Here is a 23,006-nt window from a genome sequence, read left to right as displayed (position 1 = left end):
CATATGGGACCCAGATATCCCAGATAAGAACCGTATGTGATCCAGATACTTTGCTGTCTGGGAATGGAAGCGTTTCAACATTACCCATTACCCCTTATCAACCTGTTTGTAACTGGGTAAAATGTTGGTTTCATCAGGGTGATAACAGTAATTTTTTGGACTTTGAAAATTTCGCTGGGATTGCTGTAAGATTGCTCTTATTACTAAAGTTTGCAATGTTATAACCAATCAAAGTCATTCAACATTACCCTTATTACCCCTCATCACCCTGTTGTAACTAGGTAAATGTAGGTTTCATCAGGGTGATAACAGTAACAGGTATCAACAGGAATTATAATTTCGGTATAATAACATGGTAATAACGGTAATATTTGGTGTTACTCAAATTTCCGGGTGATATTACCGGTAATAACCGGTAAAATTGGTAATCGGTAACAAATTGCCCAGTGGGCTGGTCTAAGGTGAGAGCAATCGTTATCATGGTGTATTTTCTTAGAGGTACTTTTTCTTTTTTTTGGGGTGGGGGGGGCGGGGGGCATTCGTCCTGGATGAGCTTATATAGGTATAGTTGGGGGTAACTGTTGTACGTTGGGTATAGAGATAACGTGGTTAGGTACAGTACGTTCTGTTGGGAAGTGTAATTAGACCTAAATCCTTGAGCCTTGTCCTTTAGTTTGAGGAGGGGATATCGGGGGAGTTGACCAGGGATTTTTGTCCAGGGGTGATTGTGTTGGGGGGAATTGTCTTTGTCGGGGGGCCGGCCGGTGGTATTATTTTCTGTGGTGGTCAACGACTCAACGTCAGTGGTGGTGGTTGATGAAAGGCCGTGAAAGAAAGGTTGGTGAGTTAGTCAACCGTTTCCTTAAATTTCTCGATTATTTCCTGGTAATACTCTCAATTGTTCGTAATTTAGTTATTTTGAATATCTTGAAAATGTTTGATACTAATTTTTTTTAAAGTGTTTTTGTGTCAGTCATCTGAATAAGAAATAACGCCCGGACTCATTGTAGCACACGATCAGAAAACTTACGAGGCCGCTTCCATCATCGGCGCATGCAATTCTGCTGCACATGTACCCGATTGGAATATCACAGTTTCGTGATACACTAATTCGAATTGCACGGGGGCGAATCTTAGGGTAAAAGCACATTCAATGATTTGTTGTGCGTGGTTAGGTAAACTTAAGATATTATACATGGCATGTATTTTTAAAATAAATATAGATCAAATAAATCAGATGTAAATTTCATTCTTTGTGCTGGTAGTTTGGCCTTGAGTTAACGTCAAGTTGAGGATACTACCACTACGAACTGTAAGTTAGATCTCTAACGTTAGTCGTTAGACTGTCTCTAGTCTAATCTAAGTTAGACATGCTTGCTACTTTTTAGTACTTGCTAGATCTCATGCATAATATGTTCCAAAAATAATTTTATATAAGTCATCTATGCCATGGCATGGTTTGGTATCAAATGATTAACTAATACTAATACTAGGTATATGTTTAAAAAAATACGGCATATTTTTGTTTTTGCTTTTTCATGGTGGGTCTTTCCAGATTGTCATGCCTTAATCTGACTTGACATTTGTCAAGATATATCATAGCTAGAACTACACATACATGTATGTTCAATTTTGAAAAAAAAATGAGGTAAAGGAGAGGGGAAAAAGAAGAGAAAGAAAGGAAAGAAAAAAGGAAGAGAAATCAAAGAAAGGAAGTAGAGAAAAGAAAGAGGTTAAAATGTGAGGAAAAAAAAGATGATGAGATGAAGAGAGGAAAAGGCAAAGAAGGATTAGAATAGAAGGAAAAAATGGACAAATAGTAAAAGAAAAAAAGGAAGAAGTAATATATATATATATATATATATATATATATATATATATAATATGCATACATCCTACGAAATGGTGAAGTCTATGAATGGGTTAATTCCGTCATAATACACATAAAGACGTTAAGTTGAAGGTAGAGGGCGTTAACGCGCATTAATTGCGAACATTGAAAGAAGACAAAGAAATAATATATATATATATATATATATATTTATATATATATATATATATATATATATATATATAAAATAGCGGAAAGCAAGAGCATAAGAGGACAAGAGAGAGATGGAAAAAAAGATTTGTGACAGTGCTTTATCAGCCCAACGCTAACCTGCAGCCTGCAGATGCAGAATCTGTTATGTAGCAGATGGAATATAACTTCTTGAACCAGTATTACCATTGACTCAGCATGCAAATGCATGATGATTTTGCATCATAAAATCACACCGACTTAATAAATTCCAAGCAGTTCTTTTGATTTATTATAAATTAGCAAGTGACCTGTATAAAGCGCTCATTTAATTTTGTAAAATTGACATTTCATTGTAATTACCAACTTGGTATTCATTGTTTGATTTATTACTTAATGTCAATGACACTACCTTTAAACCAACTTGTACAGCAAGGAGATGGTCATTCGTGGTGTACAGTAGCTGTTTAGATTGACTATCTATTGATATCTTGACCAAACACGGAGAAGAGATGTCATGCCACTAAACACAAACATGATGGTGGTGCGACTGGTAGGCAGAGAATTCAAGCTCTTGATTGTCCAATCTCATACCAGTTGTGGTAACGACCTCAAAATGAGTTTGAACAGAATCCCAAAATTTACCACCCAAGTATTTTCAGATTTTTCCCTTTATTTTACATATTGAAATTCACATTATCTCCACCTGACCTTGAAATATGTGGTGTGAATTAAATTTTCCCATGACATGTGTTATGCTCAGAAGGAGGCAAGATACAATTTGGAAGATAAATTTATGTGTATTAAAAACAAATGGAGAGTTGTCCACAAAATCTGCGATTCTGAAGCATGGTGGCCACTTTGAGGATCCCCATAGAAAGTACAAGACGACTTTTTAAACGTCCATAACTTTCTTATTTCTTGTTTGAAATTGTTCCTCTCATTTTACTCTTTCCAACAAGATTGCTTCTCTTCTTGGGTTTTGGTTTCCTTTAATTCCCATTTCCCTGTATACTCTCATTACTTGATATTGGAGACAAACCTGTAGTATGTGTGCTGTGAGCTCATTATTGAGTTACAAGAATAATGAAAAGATCAGTTTCACATTCATGATAGATTCTGTTGTGTAATTTCCTGCTGCCTTGTTCATCATTTCTTTTTTTAATGTACCGGTATTAAGCAAATTGGATTTTAAACTGAATACAGAAACGCAACTTACTATTAAAGATTAAGATCTGCAGTTGATTGTGAAGTGGAGTATACTACATGTACATATTTGTTTTGTATATTGCAATTATGGGCAAGCACACTAGAATGGGAAGTATGTGTTATGAATACATGAACTAGAGTGATAAGTAGAACTAGAGAGGGGGGAGAGTGAGAAAAAAAGAAAAGGAGAAAGAGAGGGAGAGAAAAGGGAAAAGGTGGTGGGGGAGGGAAAGGGGAAGAAAAAAGAAAGGAGAGTAGGAAATTTTCCCTCAACATTTTGCTTTATAAAATTCAGATTCAAATTAGAAAAAGGACAAGTACTGGTACAAAGAATTTAAAATTAAAGGCTTGGTCCCACTGCACATACGGATGCAGAGAGGATGTAAAACGGAAAAGAATCTTTATAAACGTTATGTATCTGTTGTGTACTCTTTGCATACGTGTTTCATACGCTCTATGTTTATCAAGCATCCGTCCACAGTGATTTCATTGTTTGCCCATTTTGTCCAATGTCTGGAGTAGATGAAAAAGGATGGAGGCACCCCGAAATTTTTCTTGTCGGCTGTATCCGTTATGAATACATTTTGTGTTCGTCGGCCAGTGGGGCCAGGCCTTTAACTGTAAAAGCAAAGACCCAAACAGATATTACGTATGTATTAAAGTATTGTATTATTTTCTCATTGTTGACTTTATGTACAAGCAGTTATTAAGCAAGCCAGAGCCCTTATGTTTGGCCATATGCAGAACATGAAAATAAAGTGAACATTGTATAAAATGTGATTTTTTTTAAAGAAAAATATTTCGCCGATTATGAGGGTATCGTTAAATTAACCAATTAACCACATTTACTTTTCAGCACTTATGCAAATTATAGGTTAAATGATCCCTTCCTTTCTTTTGTAGGTATTCATAACACCGGTTTAGCAGAGTCCGAGATATTTCTGGACATTGGATCATGGAATGTGACTCGCCATGTGTTTAGACCACAAACCAACAGGAAACAGGAAGGATATCATCAACAACAATTTCCAGAGCCCTGATTATTCCGGCAGAACCCTCATGTGATCGTATAAAAGAACCTTCAAAGAATTCATCAGTCTGTTGCCTAAGGTATTACCAGCGCTGTGGTAATATTCCCGAGCAATATTGAACACGTGAGGACTTTCAAAAGTCTGTGATATTCTGGGTGTGCAAGTCTGCGGGGATGTCCATAAATAGTGTAAGTAGAATCTTGATTCAGCCTTTTGCAGGGTGGTTTTTGTATGAACATTGCATTGTACAATATGCATTATGACACAGGATCATGTGTGTTTAGAATCACCCTAAAAACAGATTAGTTACATGTGCATGCTGCAGTATATGTTTTGGGGATATTTGTAGCTGCATAATGTGTATAAATTTGCAGATCTCAACCCTCTGCTAATCTTTGCATGCTTGGTGTCCATATGACTGCAGTTAATACTGTTTGAAGATTGGATACTCTCATCAATAATATCTGGGAGTTTTTTCAAGTGAAGTTTTGCCAGAGTAATTGCACTAGAAAAGAAAGGCTTTTCAACAATATGTATAAATCTTAAAAAAGTGAAATTTGCAAAACTCTTAGGCCCGTATTATGAAGTCAGGTTTAAATTTGACCACGGTCTAACTCTGTGCTAAAATTATGGGGAGCCAAAAATTAAAAAATTCTGTTTATATTGTATATTTCTTATGTTGACTATTTCGTTTCCTTTTGCTTTCATAATGAAGAAAAATACTTCAATTATCATTTCCAGACAATTATGAACAATTTGGGTGTCATGTGAGTTAATGTATTGAATGTTTACTGTAGGGATTTGTGCCCCAATGGGCTCTCCATAGTTAAACCTGGGTTTAATTTAAACCAGAGTTCAGAATACGGGCCTTAGTCTTTATATTTCAAGGGGTTTTGAGATAGAAAAATCGGGCAACCCTGTGGAAGTCAATTAACGTTCAGGAATCAAGTTCAAAGCTCAAAAGACAATTTATTCATAGTTCAGCAAATATTCAAGAAGTAATTCAAGATTGTACGAATGGATTTTACTTGGCCAACTCTCTGATACTGTCAGACTTTGCAGCAGTAAGTGGCTGAATTTTGAAGTAGGTCGCCATTCTTGCTCTCCCTTGAATGTGCTCAGAATGTCTCAAAGAGAATACTCGGGGAATGTTCTTTAAATTAATTTCAATTAATAGAATATGCCTTGTGATCGTAAGCAAATCAAGTTTTTGGTGTTCCTGATGAAACATACATGAAGGGAATTCTCTCCGAATGCAAATATTGGGTCATTCCATCTGGTTGTGGCAAGAAATTAGATGTCCATGTAGCCTATAGAGGTATTGACTGTTTCATTTCCCTCTGAAGATCAATGCAGGACCCTTACAATTAGTGATTGATCTTGGGACTGAATTCAGTGATTGAATGCATTGATTATTGTATACAATTATTGATTAGTCATTTAAATCAGCCCCATGAACAATCGCTCTTAAAAAGAGTAATTATCACTTGTATGACCCACCCTATGACCCCCGGGAATGGTGCGTCACTTGTCTAACATGCGTCAGATTTTACTCTACCATGACCAGGGTACGACATTAGCAGTGACCCGGGGCAACCTAAATTGTGGGTCGGGCAACCAACATTTTTTGAAAGCCCACACTTGGTGGCCCGGTCAGGCTACCAAAGTTTTTATAAATTGTAATGTTTTCTATTGTTTGAGGCCTCCAAATATAACTATAACTTTTATTCTTGGTGGCCCGATCGGTCCACCAAAATCATCAATTTCATAATTTTGGTGGACCGACCGGGCCACCAAGAAAAAAAGTTTAAGTGTGGAGCCTTGCCATGACGCACGTGTGCATCTTATCAATGACGGACAATTGCAGACAATGACAGACAATGGTAGACAATGATGGATATCCTCGTCAAATTCACGACGAACCATTTTTGGATTTGGATTGTCCTGTAGATATTGATGCACCCAAGTTTGAGTGACTGACATTGACGCACACCACAGGCTACGCTGTGATGTACCAAATGAGTACAATGACTGTACCGTGCCTCACTAATTTGACCCGCCCCATGACGCGCCTTTCCTGGGGGTCATAGAGTGAATACTCCCCAGGGAGTGGAGGATGTGCATACATGTACATTGTGTATGACTGATGGAATCCGATGACCTGGGTAAAGGTCATCTGTAAAGCGCTTAGACACGTCATTCCGATATATTAAGCGCTATATAACAGCCGATTATTATAGAGTGGGTCATACAAGTGACAGGTGTATTATGGATTCGTTGCAGTTCAAGGTCATCATTTTATCTCTGCTACATGTACAAGTGGGCCTACATTACAAATGACAGGTGTATTAATACAGTATTATGGATTTGTTGCAGTTCATGTTCATTATTTTATCTCTGCTACATGTACAAGTGGGCCTACATTACAAATGACAGGTGTATTAATACAGTATTATGGATTTGTTGCAGTTCAAGTTCATTATTTTATCTCTGTTACATTTTCAAGTAGGCCTATTACAAATGACAGGTGTATTATGGATTTGTTGCAGTTCAAGTTCATTATTTTATCTCTGCTACATGTACAAGTGGGCCTACATTACAAATGACAGGTGTATTAATACAGTATTATGGATTTGTTGCAGTTCAAGTTCATTATTTTATCTCTGCTACATGTACAAGTGGGCCTACATTACAAATGACAGGTGTATTAATACAGTATTATGGATTTGTTGCAGTTCAAGTTCATTATTTTATCCCTGTTACATTTTCAAGTAGGCCAACATTACAAATGACAGGTGTATTATGGATTTGTTGCAGTTCAAGTTCGTTATTTTATCTAGAGCTGTTACATGTACAAGTACATGTAGGCCTACATTACATTTATCACTGACAGTAGATAGTTCAGAAATTGCAATATTTCTTGATGTTTTCCTTAATAGTTGGACACCATATTTTTGCTAAATGGCTTTTATCATATTTGCCTAGTTTTTTTTAAATGACAATTATTTTTCTAAATTCTGGTGTTCACAAAACTGCCTCATCTTGATGGAACAAAACCAAAAAAAAATCCTTCCAAAAAACGTTAATTTTCCTCTGGTGTTGTAATCCCTGGATCATGGTACTTGTGGAATGTCTGTATAATTATGTTTCTGTTTTTCCTTCAAACATACACAGTGCATTGCTCGTCCTTTGTTTGATGTTGCAGCTGCTTCAAACAATGCAAGTTATATGTTGTTATTTGTACAGTAAAATTATTCACTTGCCTTTCTAAACCATCTATCTGTAACAGCTTCATCATTCAGAAAAAAAGCCCACCAAACACCAGCCCAGCTTAAAAAGGTTGATTGTCAAAACTTTCATTTTTAATGTGCTTGCTGTTCAGCTTCTAATTCTGAAGCAAATATGTAATACCCTAGGGTAGTTCATATATCAGGGATATGTTGTCTGTATACTAGTTTCTGTGCTATTACATGTAAAATTACAGGGATGTGTTGTGTGACTAATACAGGGAGGTTTTTGCTAATATTGCAAGCTTTGAAATGAGAAGGATGCATTTGTTCAGAATACTAACATGCCAGATAATTATGATAATAGTAATAATAATAATGGTATATTTACCCAGGGTAGCCACTTCAGTTCTGAAAATTGTTCTCCCAGTGGGCCCTGCTATTACATGTACATGTCTTACTACCCGGCTAAGCTAGGCTACCTATTCAGGTGCACACAAGCTTTTTGAGGAATTTCTTCCTAGCGGGTACCCATTCACCTCACCTGGGTCGAATGCAGCACACTGTGGATGAATTCCTTGCTGAAGGAAATTACGCCATGGCTGGGATTTGAACCCACGACCCTCTGTTTCAAAGTCCGGAGACTAATCCACTGGGCCACGACACTCCACCATAATTATATCAGCATAGTCTCTGTTTTTTAAATTTTTAGCATAAGGCTTGTTGGAGTTTTCTCTTTCTATTCAAATCAACTTTTTTTACTAGGGTGGATTGTATCCCCTTTATTACGTTTTTTTCATATGAAGGGGAGATATGGCTGAGTTGAATCGCTGAGAGAGTTCATTCATCCCCTAACACTTCCTCTTGCATAAAAAAAAATGGTTTCAAACTTGCTCTTTTGGTATGGAGAATGTCACAGTTCTTCTCAATTATAAAGGGATGATAGAAACCATGGTAGAAACTACATTTAGGCCTAGTAGAAACTAGAAAATCCATATCGCATTAGAGATCTGTCATTCCAAAAGGAATATTGATTTATGTCCCTGAATAGTGGGCGACTTGTATTCTTGTAATATAATTATTAGTGTTATAATTTAATTTGGTATTAAATAACTACTTTGATATGATCAGGTCAATCGCTTGTTTAACTGTTATTAATCATGCTCAACTTTAATACCTCACCTAATGTGAGCCACCTGACTATCCCTTTTCAGCTGATTACTAAGTACTACTTTGAAACAAAATAAGATTAGAAACCATAAACCAACTCACGTTGCAGGTTTATATTAAATGTAGGCATTTAGTGGGCAAAGCATTTAGCAAAAAATGGCTCAACTGTGTCTAATCTCCCGTAAGTTGCTTGATGGATAACATAGATGAATTCAGTACTGTAACTTATGGCAGCCATCACTGGGGCCTTCTTTTTTAATAACAAGAACCAAAGCTCTTTCAATGGGTTATGCAATGAACTAAGCGTGTTGCTATGTCAGTTCATGCATCATATTTTGTTAGGCATCCTTGAAGCCCCCAAAGTTTACATTTTACTATAGAAAATGTTGTAGCACACAATTTTGAATTAGACAATATCTCTCCATAGAGGATCTTGGGCCCGTCTTACAAAGAGTTGTGATTGATCAGATCAATCACAACTATGGAAAGCCAGCAAAGTCAACATATTATGAAATGCATGTTTGCTCATAAATTTCTCTACATCATAAATTCATTGATTTCTTGACAATCTGGTGTGTTCTTTTACAAAGGACATTTTGCAAATTTCCTGTAGAAAAAAATTATGACACTGATGGATTTCCATAGAGTTACGATTGATTGGACCAATCGTAAATCTTTGTAAGACGGGGCCCAGAAGTACATGTAAGCCCGGAGCAATTCTCGCCAGAGCAAGTGTTGTGTCACTCAATTTTAAAGGGGAAGTTCAACCTGACAAAAAGTTAATTGCAAAAATAGCATCAAAAATAATATTAAATACTGCCAAAGGTTTGAGAAAAATCCATCAAAGAATAAAAAAGTTATTAGAATTTTAATTATTTCATTTGTGACATCATAATCATATGCGAGCAGATTTCATGTATATCGTATGGTAAAAAAACCCAATGAAATGTTATTTTCTCAAAAAAATTTAGAATAGTTTTTACTGTACCTTCAGTAAACATTAGACAAATCATTTCACATCCGTTCCTAAAAAGAAAACAAAAATAAGTCATCACAAACCATGAAAATTTGAAATTTATGCATTATGTATTACATAACATATGGGGCAGCTGCTCGTTTATGACGTCACAAATCCAAAACATCAAATTCTAATAACTTTTTTAATCTTTAATGGATTTTCCTTAAACTTTCCCGAATATTTATATGATTTTTATCTGCTATTTTAACAACAACTTTTCTTCAGGGTGAACTTCATTGTTAAGCAGTTTCTAATACACAGTTTATATAGTAGTAGTAGTAGTAGTAGTATTTATTTTCCGATCCAGAATACATAAAAAAAGACAAATATATACATACATAAGAGTAAGAGAAACAACAAAATGGAATCGGCTGGATAGCCCATATTCAGCTGTGCCAGGCACGACACTACTGGTCTTCCATGGGGTCCAGAAAGAAGCAAATTAAAACTGTTATATTTACAAGCAAACAAAAACTAAATAAATAAAAGGATATGAGTGTCTACGATAAAAGACATGATCATAACTATGCTAGCAATATAATAAAAAGGTGATTGTTAATAACATTATGATTACACATAATATAAATGGACTAAAATTAGAGGACAACCCCGACACCCGCCCCTCCCCCCCCCCCCCCCCCGGGACAGAATGGGCCTATGGTTTTAGAAATCCCAGAGTTGAAAATTATGTAAGGTGAGACGTTGCGTCTAATGTCATAAGGCAATTTTTGAAAGCATGTAGATTTGTTACAGATCGGGCACAAACAGGAAGATTATTATATAAGCTGGCGCCTCTATATTCAAAAGTTCTTTTCAAGAATTCAGTATTAGGTTTAAGAGTACATAACTTGTCTCCAAAGCGTAAGTTATACTCGTGAGTGGATGTTTTAAAACAGTCTGAAATGTAAATCGGGGTCATTTTATTTAGTGATTTAAACATATAAATTAGCAAGTGTTTGTTTCTTCTGGTATAAAGAGTGTTCCAATTAAGGGCATTGTGGATTTCAGAATTGGATGTGCGAGATGAACGATTTATATATAAAATCAAACGACCAGCGCGGTTTTGGAGTTTTTGAAGTCTTTCCGTTAGGTATTTACTGGCCGATCCATAAATGATATCTCCATAATCAAAGTGGGGAAGAATAATAGTTTTATAAATGAGTTTGAGAATAGTTTCGTTTAGAAAGCTTCTTAACCTACCAAGAAATCCAACCATTTGACCTATCTTTTTTATCATTTTATCAATATGAGTATTCCATTTGATTTGGTCGTCACAAATTACACCTAAGTATTTGACATCATTAACCTGTTTGATTTTGTTCGTGCCTAGATTTACATTCAGGCATTTGTCTTTTGACAACATATGACGACTGCCAATTAACATGCAGACTGTTTTTTCGTAATTAACACTTAATCTATTTTCAGTCATCCATTGATTTAGAATAAGTAGATCGCTGTTTAAAGTAGATTCAATTTCATGGACTGAGGCATTGCAATAATATAGTACTGTATCGTCAGCGTACAATTTTAGTTTACTTGACTTTATTTTGATGCTAAGGTCGTTAACATATATGATAAATAAAAGCGGCCCTAAGAATGATCCTTGTGGGACCCCACATGAGGTGACTTTGGTAGATGAAAGAGAGTGATTAACGAGTGTTTGACATGTTCTACCGGTTAAATAGCTATAGAACCATTGGCCGGTTAAGCTTAGTATACCAATATTATTCATTTTCTTAATTAGGATTTGATGATCTACGGTATCGAAAGCCTTTCGCAAATCGATAAATACAGCACCCGTATATTTGGAATCATCCATGGCTTTCAGCCAGTCGTCGGTGACTTTGATTAACGTTGATGTGGTGGAATGCAACGGCCTAAATCCAGACTGTTGTTCACATAAAATGTCATTCTTATGGAGATATTCTAGTAGTTGGCGTTGCACAACACGTTCTAATATCTTGGACACACAGGGTAACAGTGAAATAGGTCGAAAATTGTCAGGAGAGGACTTATCACCATGTTTATGTATAGGTACAATTTTAGCAGCTTTCCAACAACTAGGGAATTTCCCATCTTTCAATGATTTGTTGATTAAGTAAGTAAGTATGGGGGTAATTTCTAGAGCGCTTAGTTTCAAAATATATACAGATATTCCATCTAGGCCAGTAGATTTTTTATTTTTCAGTCCCTTTATCAGTTTCAGAGTTTCTGATTCAAGAATGGAGGTAAAATTGAATTTGCTCTTGATGACTTGGTAGTAGTCACTTGAAGGTATCGTTGCTGGAATTGTGTCAGCTAGAACTGTTCCAATACTAGAAAAGTATGAGTTGAATTTATCGGCTATATCGCAATCATCCCTTGAATCACTGAAGGAAGAATCAGATTTGTTATCCGAAATTACTGATTTTAGGACTCTCCAAGTTTGCTTAGGGTCTACTTTCATATTTGAAAATTTATCAGTAAAGTATTTTCGCTTGGCTTTTCGAATTTCAAGTGTGACTTTATTGCGAAGCATTCTGTATTGTGACATCATGTCATCATCTTTGGTTCTAAGAGCTTTACGTTTTGTCTTGTCTCGATCTCTCATAAGCTTATATAAATTCGAATTCATCCAGGGAGTATTGCGTTGTTTAGACCTTTTTGTTCGGACAGGCATGTGCTTATCGATTACATCAGTAAACCAGCTTTGCCAAGACTCAACAGCATCATCTATATTGTCAATTTTTTTTACCTTCTCCCATGGTTGATTTTTAAGGTCAATTCTAAATTTATCTATATCAAAATGTTTATACTCTCTAAACTGGACAGTTCTTGGGAATGGAGTAGATTCGGATTTTAAAATCAAAAAGCTCATAGAGTGATCACTTAATCCGCTATGAATGACACCATGCGATTTTATTCTATGTGAACAGTTACATGACATGTGATCAACAAGAGTGGCGGACTGGGTGGTTAATCTTGTGGGTTCTGTGGTATTTACCTGTTTGAGAGCATATATGTCATTAATTTCACAATACATTCTTGTGTGAGAAGAAAGAGCATGCGATAACAGATCACAGTTAATGTCACCGATTAATATAATATCTTTCTTAAGTCTATCAACATGCTGTAAAAATGCCTCATATGCATGAAGTACATCGAGCTTGGAATTCGGTGGTCTATACCAAGTTGCAACCAAGAGCGGTTTACAATTCTTCGAATGGACGATAGTAGCTACAATTTCTAATTCCTTAAATGAGTCATGTTGTGCAATACACTCTGTTTTTAAGGATTTATGGACGTAGAGGGCGACACCGCCACCTTGACGGTTTCGGTCTCTCCGAAACATGACATAGTTCTCAATTTCTACTTCAAAATTACTTATTGAGTTGTCTATCTTGGTCTCGTTCACAGCAAATATATCAATTTTATTAAGTAGTAGTATTGACTTGACTTCGTCAAGGTGTCGAATGAGACTGTTTACATTTAGCTGACATATTTTGAGCCCCCTGCAGTTAAGATTGTCGAATTTGATGTGACTTTGGTCGGTATTAACATGAGTATTCTCAGCCTCTGGATTAACAGATGTGGAAAAAGTTTCAAAATCTGGTTGTTCTTGGTTGTAGAAGGGAAGTTCTTTAAATACGCACTTTGGGCACATCCAATTTTCAAAGGCGATTGATAGGTTATCATAATCTTGGGGGCTTACACCAATACAGCCAATATGTAACCAATCTGTACATACAGTGCAACGAAGACCTTTCTGATTCTTTTTAACGGGATTTTTACATGAGACACAAGGGTATTTAAACCTTATATTAACAATTGGCATGATTTATTGTAAATTTAAGAGGGAAAAAAAAAAAGGATAAAAAAAAATGAAGAAAAAAAAAAAGTTCAGGCAAAACTAATAGATGTGTAAAGTTTATGGTTTCACTAAAAAAAACAAAATCAAAATTCAAGGTTCAAGACTCAAAACGGTCGCCTTCGAAGTGGGTATCATTTTCACAATGAGCGTGAGAGCTGTAATTAGGGTTTCTTGATTCTCATCTAAGTTATCGTAAGGTAGGTAATGTTAGGTTAGACCAGATGAATAAACCGTTGATGATCTTTTCGTGCTTTGTTGTTTAATTCCGCTTGTTGCATTAAAAGCTATCTCCATGACATGATAGAAATATAGTGATGATGTAGAGATCCGTGGCTAACAATTTCCCACTGAAAACAATGCGATCCAAAAAAGATTGATGTGCATGTGCATGGTCTGCTGATCAGGAGAGTGGACAATAGTTTAGACGTCATATACCGGTACACAAAGTGTAGATAAACTGCGGAAGGTAGAGTTGTGCAGTGGTCCGTAGCTCGCGACTCTCCATTGAAAACAAAGAAGTCGACGTGGTTCGGTGACAGATCGCATACAAGTACGTGATTCCTCGTTATGGCGAATAAGAGATTGGCGTGGTCATGTGATCAGAAGATTAGACGAATCGTAGCGAAAAGAGAGTACATTGTAGAAAACCAGGAGTGCAGTGCCCAGTAGTAACGCCTGCTATCCCCGGGCTTATGATTATAAAGTTGAAGGGATCTCAATGCAGAGAGCATAATAGTGTAGGAGATTACTTTAAGTTGGTGGAGATTCCGGTACATAAGCGAAGTATCATGACCAGAACTAGCAATTATCTTTTAAAAAGGAAATATATTGAGATCCATGTCCAGGATTTTCCCCTTTGTATGAAGTTCCTTCTTGATAATCCAACATATAAAGTAAGCAATGTGAAATGGGGAAAATACAGTTTCCCAAATATTTCATAATACATTAAAGATCAATTTCTTTAAGATACAAAGATACGATCTGTTCAACGAGTGTAATTTTTTTATATTTTTTTCTTTTGTAGTGGGTTCCTGGCCAATCTCAGTTCATATATATATACTAGTCGGTATGATTTCATTCTTTGTCTCGCCCACCAGAGGTGAAGGCCAAATGTTGTCTGTAGTCCGTCCGTCACAAACCTTATGACACATAACCGGTCCACAACCGTAAAGTCACTATTCAACCAAACTTGGATGGTAGATGGACTTGGGGGACCTGCATGTTATGCTGCAGTCGGAGGTCACATGGTAAGGTCAAAGGTCATTTTCAGGTCAACGTTAAAGGACAAGTCCACCCCAACATATAGTTGATTTGAGTAAAAAGAGAAAAATCTAACAAGCATACACATGTAACACTGAAAATTTCATCAAAATCAGATCTATGTAAAATAAAAAAGTTATGACATTTTAAAGTTTTGCTTAATTTCACAAAACAGTTATATGCACATCCTGGTGGGTATGCAAATGAGGAGACTGATGACGTCATCCACTCACTATTTCTTTTGTATTTTATTATATTTGTTGGTGACATGACACTTGCTCCGGTGACAATTGTTCCAGGCTTAGTTTCGTCTAAAATGTAGGGTTAGGGTTGCAATAGGGTTTTATGTAAGGTTTAGGATAGGGTGTAGTGTTAAATCCAGGGTTGAAGTTGATTACTTCATTAATGTGTGGAAATTGCTGAGGAGCAATTGTCACCGGAGAAAATGTCATGGAACCAGATTTGATAACAAATCAAAAGCTTCCTAGTTCTTCTGATCATGCTATAAATTGGCAATAAATCAATTACCGGGACCCAATATTAAATACATGTAAGCTGATTATTGCAATGTCTGTGTGTTTGGACTTTGTGTCATTTTTGTCATTGAAAAGGTTCAGGTTTAAGAAGCATGCTAGTCGTACTCCAGTACATTCTATTTGCATTTAAGAGGAAGCAAAGCCTCGTCTTCAACTACCAGGAAAAAACCTTAAAGTCAGAAATTTAAAGATTGACAAAGCTTGAACAAAATTAGAAAATTTTGAGATCACTATTTGGGAATCTCAAAGTGGCAAATTGGTCGATTATTGAATAACCAATGTGCAACTTTTGTCGTGTGAAAGATAGGGGGGTCTACAATGGAGATTTAAAAGAAGTACTTTGTAAGTACCATCATTAGCTCATCCGGCCGAAGGGCCAGATGAGCTTATGCCGTGTCGTACGTCGTCTGGCGTCTGTCGTCCGTCCACAATTTCAAAATGCTTCTTCTTCGCCATGTCAAGACTGATTTTAATTCTTTTTGCTTTATATGATAGCATTAGGTGGGGGATTCAAATTTCTACACAGAATTTTGAAACTCATTAAATATGTTAATTTATGCGTATTTTTAAAAATTCACATAAAATGCTTCTTCTTTAATTGTTGACCGATTTTGATTTTTTTTTCTTTCATCTGGTAGAACTAATGAGGTTCGCTAAACTTCGACACAGAATTTTGAAATTTTCAGTAGAAAATTATTTATGCGAAATGTATTCATAAATCACAGAAAATGCCCCTTCTTTATTTGTTGACCGATTTTGATTTTTTTTTCTTCCATCTGGTAGAGCTGAATGAGGTTCACCAAACTTGTACACAAAATTAAGAATTTGTCTATAAAATTATTTATGCTAATTTATGCAAAGTTTATTCATAAATCACAAAAAACGTTTTTTCTTCATTTATTGATCAATTTCAATTTTGTTTACTTTATATGATAGCTCAAGGTGGAGATACAAAATTTCAACACGGAATTTTGAAACTCATTAAATTTGCTAATTTATTCATATATACACAACAAAAAAAGTAAGTCCCCCCTTAAACAAACATCAATAATTTCCGAACCAATGCGAGTTTTCAATATATTTTTACATGATCGTGTAGGTAATTTTATAAGCTACCCTCTGAGTAAATGTGATGGACGTATTTTATGTCATGCTTCAGTGAGCACCGTCAGAAGGCAAAAATGTCACTTTTCAAAAGTCACAAGCCAAATATCATGACTTTGATTCCATTTTATTGGAACTAATTCCACATTCTCATCATGAAAAATAGTCAGAAGGCTTGTAAAAGGTACTTTCTAAAAGACGATACAACTTTTTTGGCTAAATTTTACGGTTGAATAAACACAAGTCCAAATTTGCTATAATTTGATTTTTACACATTTCTATCAATAAAAATGATAGAATATGATGACAGTTATTTTTGGGAAGAGTATCTTCAACAATATTTATCGTTTCACGGTTCAATGAACATTTATTGAAAACAAAAAATACGACTCTTAAATATCATAGGCAAGTATTGTTTCATTTTGGTAACTGAAAATGATCTTTTCTCAAATTTTTTGTTATGTTCATGACCAATTAACATGCTTCAATGATTCAAAGGCGTTTAAATAAACATTCACGCTTGAATGAACATGTGGAATGTGATTAGCTCTTTTTTATGTTATTGGAAAAAATGCAATTTGTAACTATGGATATCTGTCACAAACCTCTATGAAAATCCCGATGTTTAATGCATCAGTGAGCACACAATATTAAAAAATTATGCAAATGAGAAGAAAGTTCAAGGCCTTGGCCCCACTCTGTGCCGTATAGAATGGTTATTTTGGTGTGTGCACCAAATGGATAGTGTTACTCTGAAGCCATGTGCGAAGTTTCATGAAATAACTGTTGGCAGAAGTAACAAAAACCGTCCATGAAACAAACCCTCATTTCATATTTGTTAAGATGTTGACTTCCTCTCTCATAGACTTGTGTACATTATGGGTGCATATTTTTAAGAATAAGTAACCCCTTGTTCAATATGGTGAAACTTTTTTTCAAGGCTGTCTTTAGCAATGTCATTTGGCAGTAATGTTTATCAACCTATGGGCAGAATTCTGTGCAAAAATGAAATCGATTTGTTTATTTATGGATGAGTGAGCACGCATCAAAGTGGGAAAATTGGTATTTTCAATGTCACAGACTCATTTCAAAGGGTAATAAAGTGAATATTGGGGGCAAATTCGGTTTCAAATGTGACTTTAATTGTTGTTGTTTTTATCATCCTTCATTTCTATCACCACACAATTTCCGAACTTTGAACACTTCCATGGTTGAGCGAGCACATTCGAAAACTTAGGAATGAATACTCTTTATACTGCATAAATGTATTATTTTCCTAACATTTTCTCATGATCAGTTTAATTTATGGACAAATCAGTGGTGGATCCAGAATTTTAAAATGGGGGAGGGGCCTGTAATCGGGGGAGCCACCAACATTTTCAAATGTTAACATGATCTAACAAGTTGTAGAGGATACTACAATAAACCCCTATGATGATACGTCACGATACAGGGGCCGCGGAACGGCTTTCAAAGTGGGGGGGGGGAGGTGGGACTGAGCCAAAAGTGGGGGAGGCTGACCATGCAAAAATCATAATCGTATGGTCATTTTTACATTTTTGTACATGCTTTTGGAAAAAAGTGGGGGACTGAAGCCCCCCCCCCCCCGGCTTCCGCGGCCCCTGCAATACATTGTGATCACTCAACCATGAACATACGATATCAAAATTGTGTGTGGAGTGGCTAAATGATGGATAGTAAAACAGCATAACACCATACAATTCACTTAAAAACAACTTTTGCCCAACTTTGTATTTGCACAATCTGAAAAACGACTCTTGTGACTTTCAAAAATTGTCATTTTTAATTCAATATTTATTTACTCAAGCATGACTCAACCGATCAATATCATTTTTCCCCAGGAGTTGCTTAATGAGTGTAGAAAACCACCTATGTAATATCATACATGTATCTCAAAATAATTCCGTTCAAAAGTTACAGCAATTTGATTTAGGGGGGACTTACTTTTTTTGTTGTGTATATTTTCAAAACTCACAAAAAATAATTATTCATTTGTTGATTGATTTTGAATATTTTTGTTCCATCTGAGAGCTACATGAGGTTCACCAAGGTTCTACACAGAGTTTAGAAATTTTGACTAGAAAATTATGTAGGCTTGATTTATATGAAATTTATTCATAGATCACAAAAAATGCTTCTATGTCATTTCTTCATCAATTTCAATTCTATATTCTCAATTTATGTCACCAATGTAATACACTTTGCTTATTTACTGCGTACATTAAAAAATGTCCAATGCTGATATAAGCGCTTTTGTCACAGTGCGCCAAATTGACGCCTGTTGCCATGGTTAAGTGCGCTATTTTATTCATGAGTCCACTGTTTTGAATAAATGAATAAAATAACGTATCTAACCATGGAAACAGGCATCAATTTGGCGCACTGTGACAAAAGCGCGCATCAGCATTGGAATTTTTTATACACGCACCCGATATGCGATAAATTAAGCATAATTTATACAGGAAATCTGAATAAACCATGGATTCAACCGTGGGTTTCAAAACCACCTTTGTGGATTCGGGCCAATGTGTTCAAACATAAGAACCTATTACATGTTGGTATTGGCAGGGTAGATAAAAATAGAATATTTGATATTTCAATGTAAAACATAGACAATGCTGCTTATTAATTATTAAAGTTCATAATTACTGTTGACACTGTCGCACCATATTTGGCTTTGAGAAGGGTCCAGACAGCATAGATATTTTTTCAAAGTTTTCTATTTCAAAGCCCTGTAATTCGATTCTTAGCAATTAGTAATTAGTTTCAATTTGGAAGGAAATATTTGATTCTGAAACTTGACTTCATTTGTTCCCTAGAAAAAAAGAATTATTACAGAAACTCTTTTTTCTCATCTAAATACTGGTTTGGGGCCATAGGTATACATGTACATAGTAGTTGGTAGATGATCAATGCAAGAAGCTGTTCCCCCCCAAGCTTTTTCATGTCAGTTCAACAATTTTGCATGAAAATGAATTTCCAATCTTTGGTAGGTCAAGTCCCCCCGACGGTTGATTTGAATCGAATGATAATTGAATAAAAAGACAAAATGAGACAAGAACAACACTGAAACTTAATGTTGGGGTTGACTTTCCCTTTGATAATTCAAAGCAATTTTTAAATATCATTCAACTCTTTGAATGAAGGCATTTTACTTTGGCTGAGGAGGAATTATGGACTTTGAGTTTATTCTTTTTACAAAGACAAATAAGACATTTCGTGCTGACTTGCTCGTGCATGATCAAAGTTCAGGAGAAGAAGGAAAGCTGATGATCAGATCAAGTAGTTATTAAACATAAGATAGGTTCTCATTTCAAAGCTTCACTTGTCATTTACACAACTAACTTGGACTATCATTGCGCATTCATCTGTTCTTGAAATGCTTGTAAAATGTAGGCCATGTATGGTAGTTTTAAGTGCTAAATATCTTCATGGTTTGTAAGTATGTATTTACTAACATTTAAGGTTATATGTTTTGTGTCTGCATGACTACATATAGGCCTGCATTATGTTCAATATTGCATAAGTGTATCGTGCTAATAACTGTTTTGTTGAAAGGATACTTACAAAAGCATGTACAAAAGCATGTACATGTAATTTGTTTTCATTCATTCTCATATTAACCATATTCATGTATTGCATTTACTATGATATATGGTGAGTGATTGTATTGTCGACTGACCTTGTATTACCGAACGTGTGCATCACACGCGTCGGAAAATAATTTCATACACTGAAAGCTTAGCAACATTCTTCCAAGGGTAATGTGAATACTGGTGAAAAATTTCAAAACACAAAGTTCTCAAAATAAGAGTAGCTGATCAGTGATTTAAAAAAAAAAACTTATCCCACAGAAAATGCATGTTCGATAATACGATACCATTTTCAAGTGGCCAAAATATTTCACATGCAAAGAGGGGTGTAATTGGAAGCTAATATTTGAAAATATATATATTTCAGCAAATTATTTTTTACATATTCATATTTTGTTGGTATTTGTGTATTTATGGTGAAAGTTTAGTCAATTTTATGAGAATAATGTGTTTTCAAATACATGGAAAGTGATCAGTAATACAATCTACTACCATATGTTTTGATTGGTGTTTCATGTTTCTCCTACCAGTTGAAAAAGACTTTCCTCTTTTTATAACTAATACTAATATGTTTATTGATCATTAATTACTCACCTTAAAAATGAATTAATTTAAGACTAATGTATCTTAACATGAATTTCATGAAATGCTACTTGGTTTGCTGGTTTTACTTCACGACCTTAAAATCCTTTCAATAAAAATTGTTTATTTTGCTGTTGAAAAAGAGGTTTGCTCTGACTTGATCAATTCTACTACCCATACGTACACAGACGAATCCAGGGTAGGTCCAACTGGCCTTGGGCCTAGACCCCCCTCCCCTGTCCGGGCTCTTTATCCCTTTATTTGCAATTCCTCCTACAGTGAATGGGGGTAACATTTAACTTCTGTCTTTGCTTGTCAAATTTCCTTTTTTGGCAATGACAGAAAAATTGTGTTTTTGGCCCCCTCCACTTCCCCAGATCGATCCTGGATTGGTCCCTGTGTATACTTTAATTGTATTCAATTGAGTATCTCTTTGCCTGGTTTGAGAACAAGATTGCTTGTCTGACAAAATTTGTCTCCCAGTCCCTCACATTTAACAAATATTTCACAAGCTACACATATACAATAGAAGAAGAAAGTGCAGCACTCAATACTTATTTACTAAATGAGTCGAAAACAATCATAGTGATATCTAATCCATCATGATTCCTTGAACTGGCAACTTGAAACATGCAATTTGAAATATCAATGGAGTTGAAAGAGTGCACTTTAACCCGAACATGTACTTAATAGTTCATCGTAAACACACATGTACATCTTAAAGATCAATCGTGGACTTTTTTTGTCCGTAATTTCCTCTTGCTTACCATTTTGTATTAAACAAATTTTAAACTTAAAGGGATGGGCATGCATCGACCTTACAAGCTTTTGACATTATCCCACAGTACATTATGCCGAGGGGGAGTGAGGAGAGAGATCGGGAAGCCCGGGCTGCGGCTCAACTGATATACAGCAATGCCCCTGATTCCCCTCCTGTCGCTCGATCACCTACGCAAGCCAATGGCACTCATCCACCGGTAACAGAGAATCGGGCATCATCGCAAAATAGCTGCTCCTCAGTACGCAGGATGTTCTGCTTACTCGCGACCTTTGACCTGCTGTTGACGGCCGTGCTATGGTTTCTTTACATTCAGGTTTAATAGTTTTGATGTTGGATAGAGCCATGAACATCTTTTTTTTTTGCTTTTCTTACAATATTGACTTTGTGTTTGAACCTACCAAGACCATAGCAGGCAATATCGTAAAATTTTGAACTTTTACAAATTCAGATTTCCGATGAGTTTTGCCGTCTCGTGAAATGACTTTGCAGGAATCTGTTTAATAGTGATAAGAGCAATATTGAAAAGGGGGGAAAATTGCTTCCGAATGAAATGATTTTACATCAATTTTTGTCATTTTCAATGAAGAGAACTAAAGTGAGTCAACTGCTATTCACCTAAATTTTTCCTGAACTCGAACAAAGATAAGACATGACAGGCACCTCATTTATTATTGTCAAGAAGCATAATTTGTTCCTTTGAAAAGAAACTGCATACAAAGTAATGCTTATCAATATTAAAAACATACAGATATTAGGGTTGTACTCAGGTCTGTTTACTGCAATACTGTTTATGCAAATTATGTGTGGATATGTTTAATAGCTTACATGGATTTCTCTGAATTTCATTTATTCCCCCCCCCCCGTTACAGCTTATTAGAATAGCAGGCGGTGTGAAAGATGGCTTCAAATGTCAGATAGTGAAGTACGACTTCCAGTACTCGCTCTTTGACATCGTCATCATGGCGTTCATCCGTTTCGTGGTTCTTCTTCTTGCCTATGCCGTGTGCAAAGCCAAGCACTGGATCTTCGCTGCAGTAAGAGCTCCTTTTTACATGTTTATATTTACAGGGAATACCAGGGCCATGACAATTGCTCCGATGGAATACCTGCATGTCAAGCCAAATATAAAATCTAACCTCCAACACTATTAAGTGAACCATAATCCTTATCTTCACCTTATTCTGAGCCAAAATTTCTATTACAATCCTAACTGACCCTATGCCCTCTGAGATATTAAGACTGGAGCAAATGTCGCAGGAGCAGTTGTCATGTCTCCGGAAAACCAGGGGGTCTTTTTCATGAAGCATTTTGCCAGTGTTTTGTGAAAAGGTTCCCAGGTTAATGGCTATGGATGGCTATGAAACAGGAAGTTGTCGCAAGGTTTGATGTGTGAACTTTGACTCTGTGATGAGTGCCAGAATACGGTAGATCCTGGATTTACTGTTTAACACCAGCAAGCTGCAATGGGTCAATTTTCATTCTACATATTGGTATCTATCCATGAACCTTTTATCACCTGACAATATCCGGTCATCCCTGAAAATTCGGCCTCGGAAGACCTGGGGAGCTTTTCATCAATAAAATATCCAATGATTTGTCATTAG

The 23,006-nt window shown here is 35.9% G+C and overlaps 1 protein-coding gene across 12 annotated transcripts in view; it reads left to right on the top strand.

Moving 5' to 3' along the window:
• Positions 1–564: 564 nt before the first annotated feature.
• Positions 565–23,006, top strand: part of LOC129255967 (stAR-related lipid transfer protein 3-like) — a 46,153-nt gene continuing 23,711 nt past the window's right edge. The window contains exons 1-5 of one of the 12 annotated variants that reach the window (XM_064096239.1): positions 565–841; positions 4,133–4,448; positions 7,435–7,479; positions 21,467–21,715; positions 22,272–22,436. In XM_064096239.1, the coding sequence (XP_063952309.1) occupies positions 4,434–4,448; positions 7,435–7,479; positions 21,467–21,715; positions 22,272–22,436 (474 nt within the window). In that variant the 5' untranslated portion in view covers positions 565–841; positions 4,133–4,433. Of the gene's footprint in view, positions 886–4,132; positions 4,449–7,434; positions 7,480–19,704; positions 19,889–21,466; positions 21,716–22,271; positions 22,437–23,006 lie in introns of those variants that run through there. The other 11 variants (XM_064096240.1, XM_064096246.1, XM_064096245.1 and 8 more) reach the window with 11 other exon arrangements.

This window comes from Lytechinus pictus, chromosome 3 (assembly GCF_037042905.1).
Source record: "Lytechinus pictus isolate F3 Inbred chromosome 3, Lp3.0, whole genome shotgun sequence".
NCBI classification, from domain to species: domain Eukaryota; kingdom Metazoa; phylum Echinodermata; class Echinoidea; order Temnopleuroida; family Toxopneustidae; genus Lytechinus; species Lytechinus pictus.
This window is presented reverse-complemented; position numbering and strand designations above follow the sequence as displayed.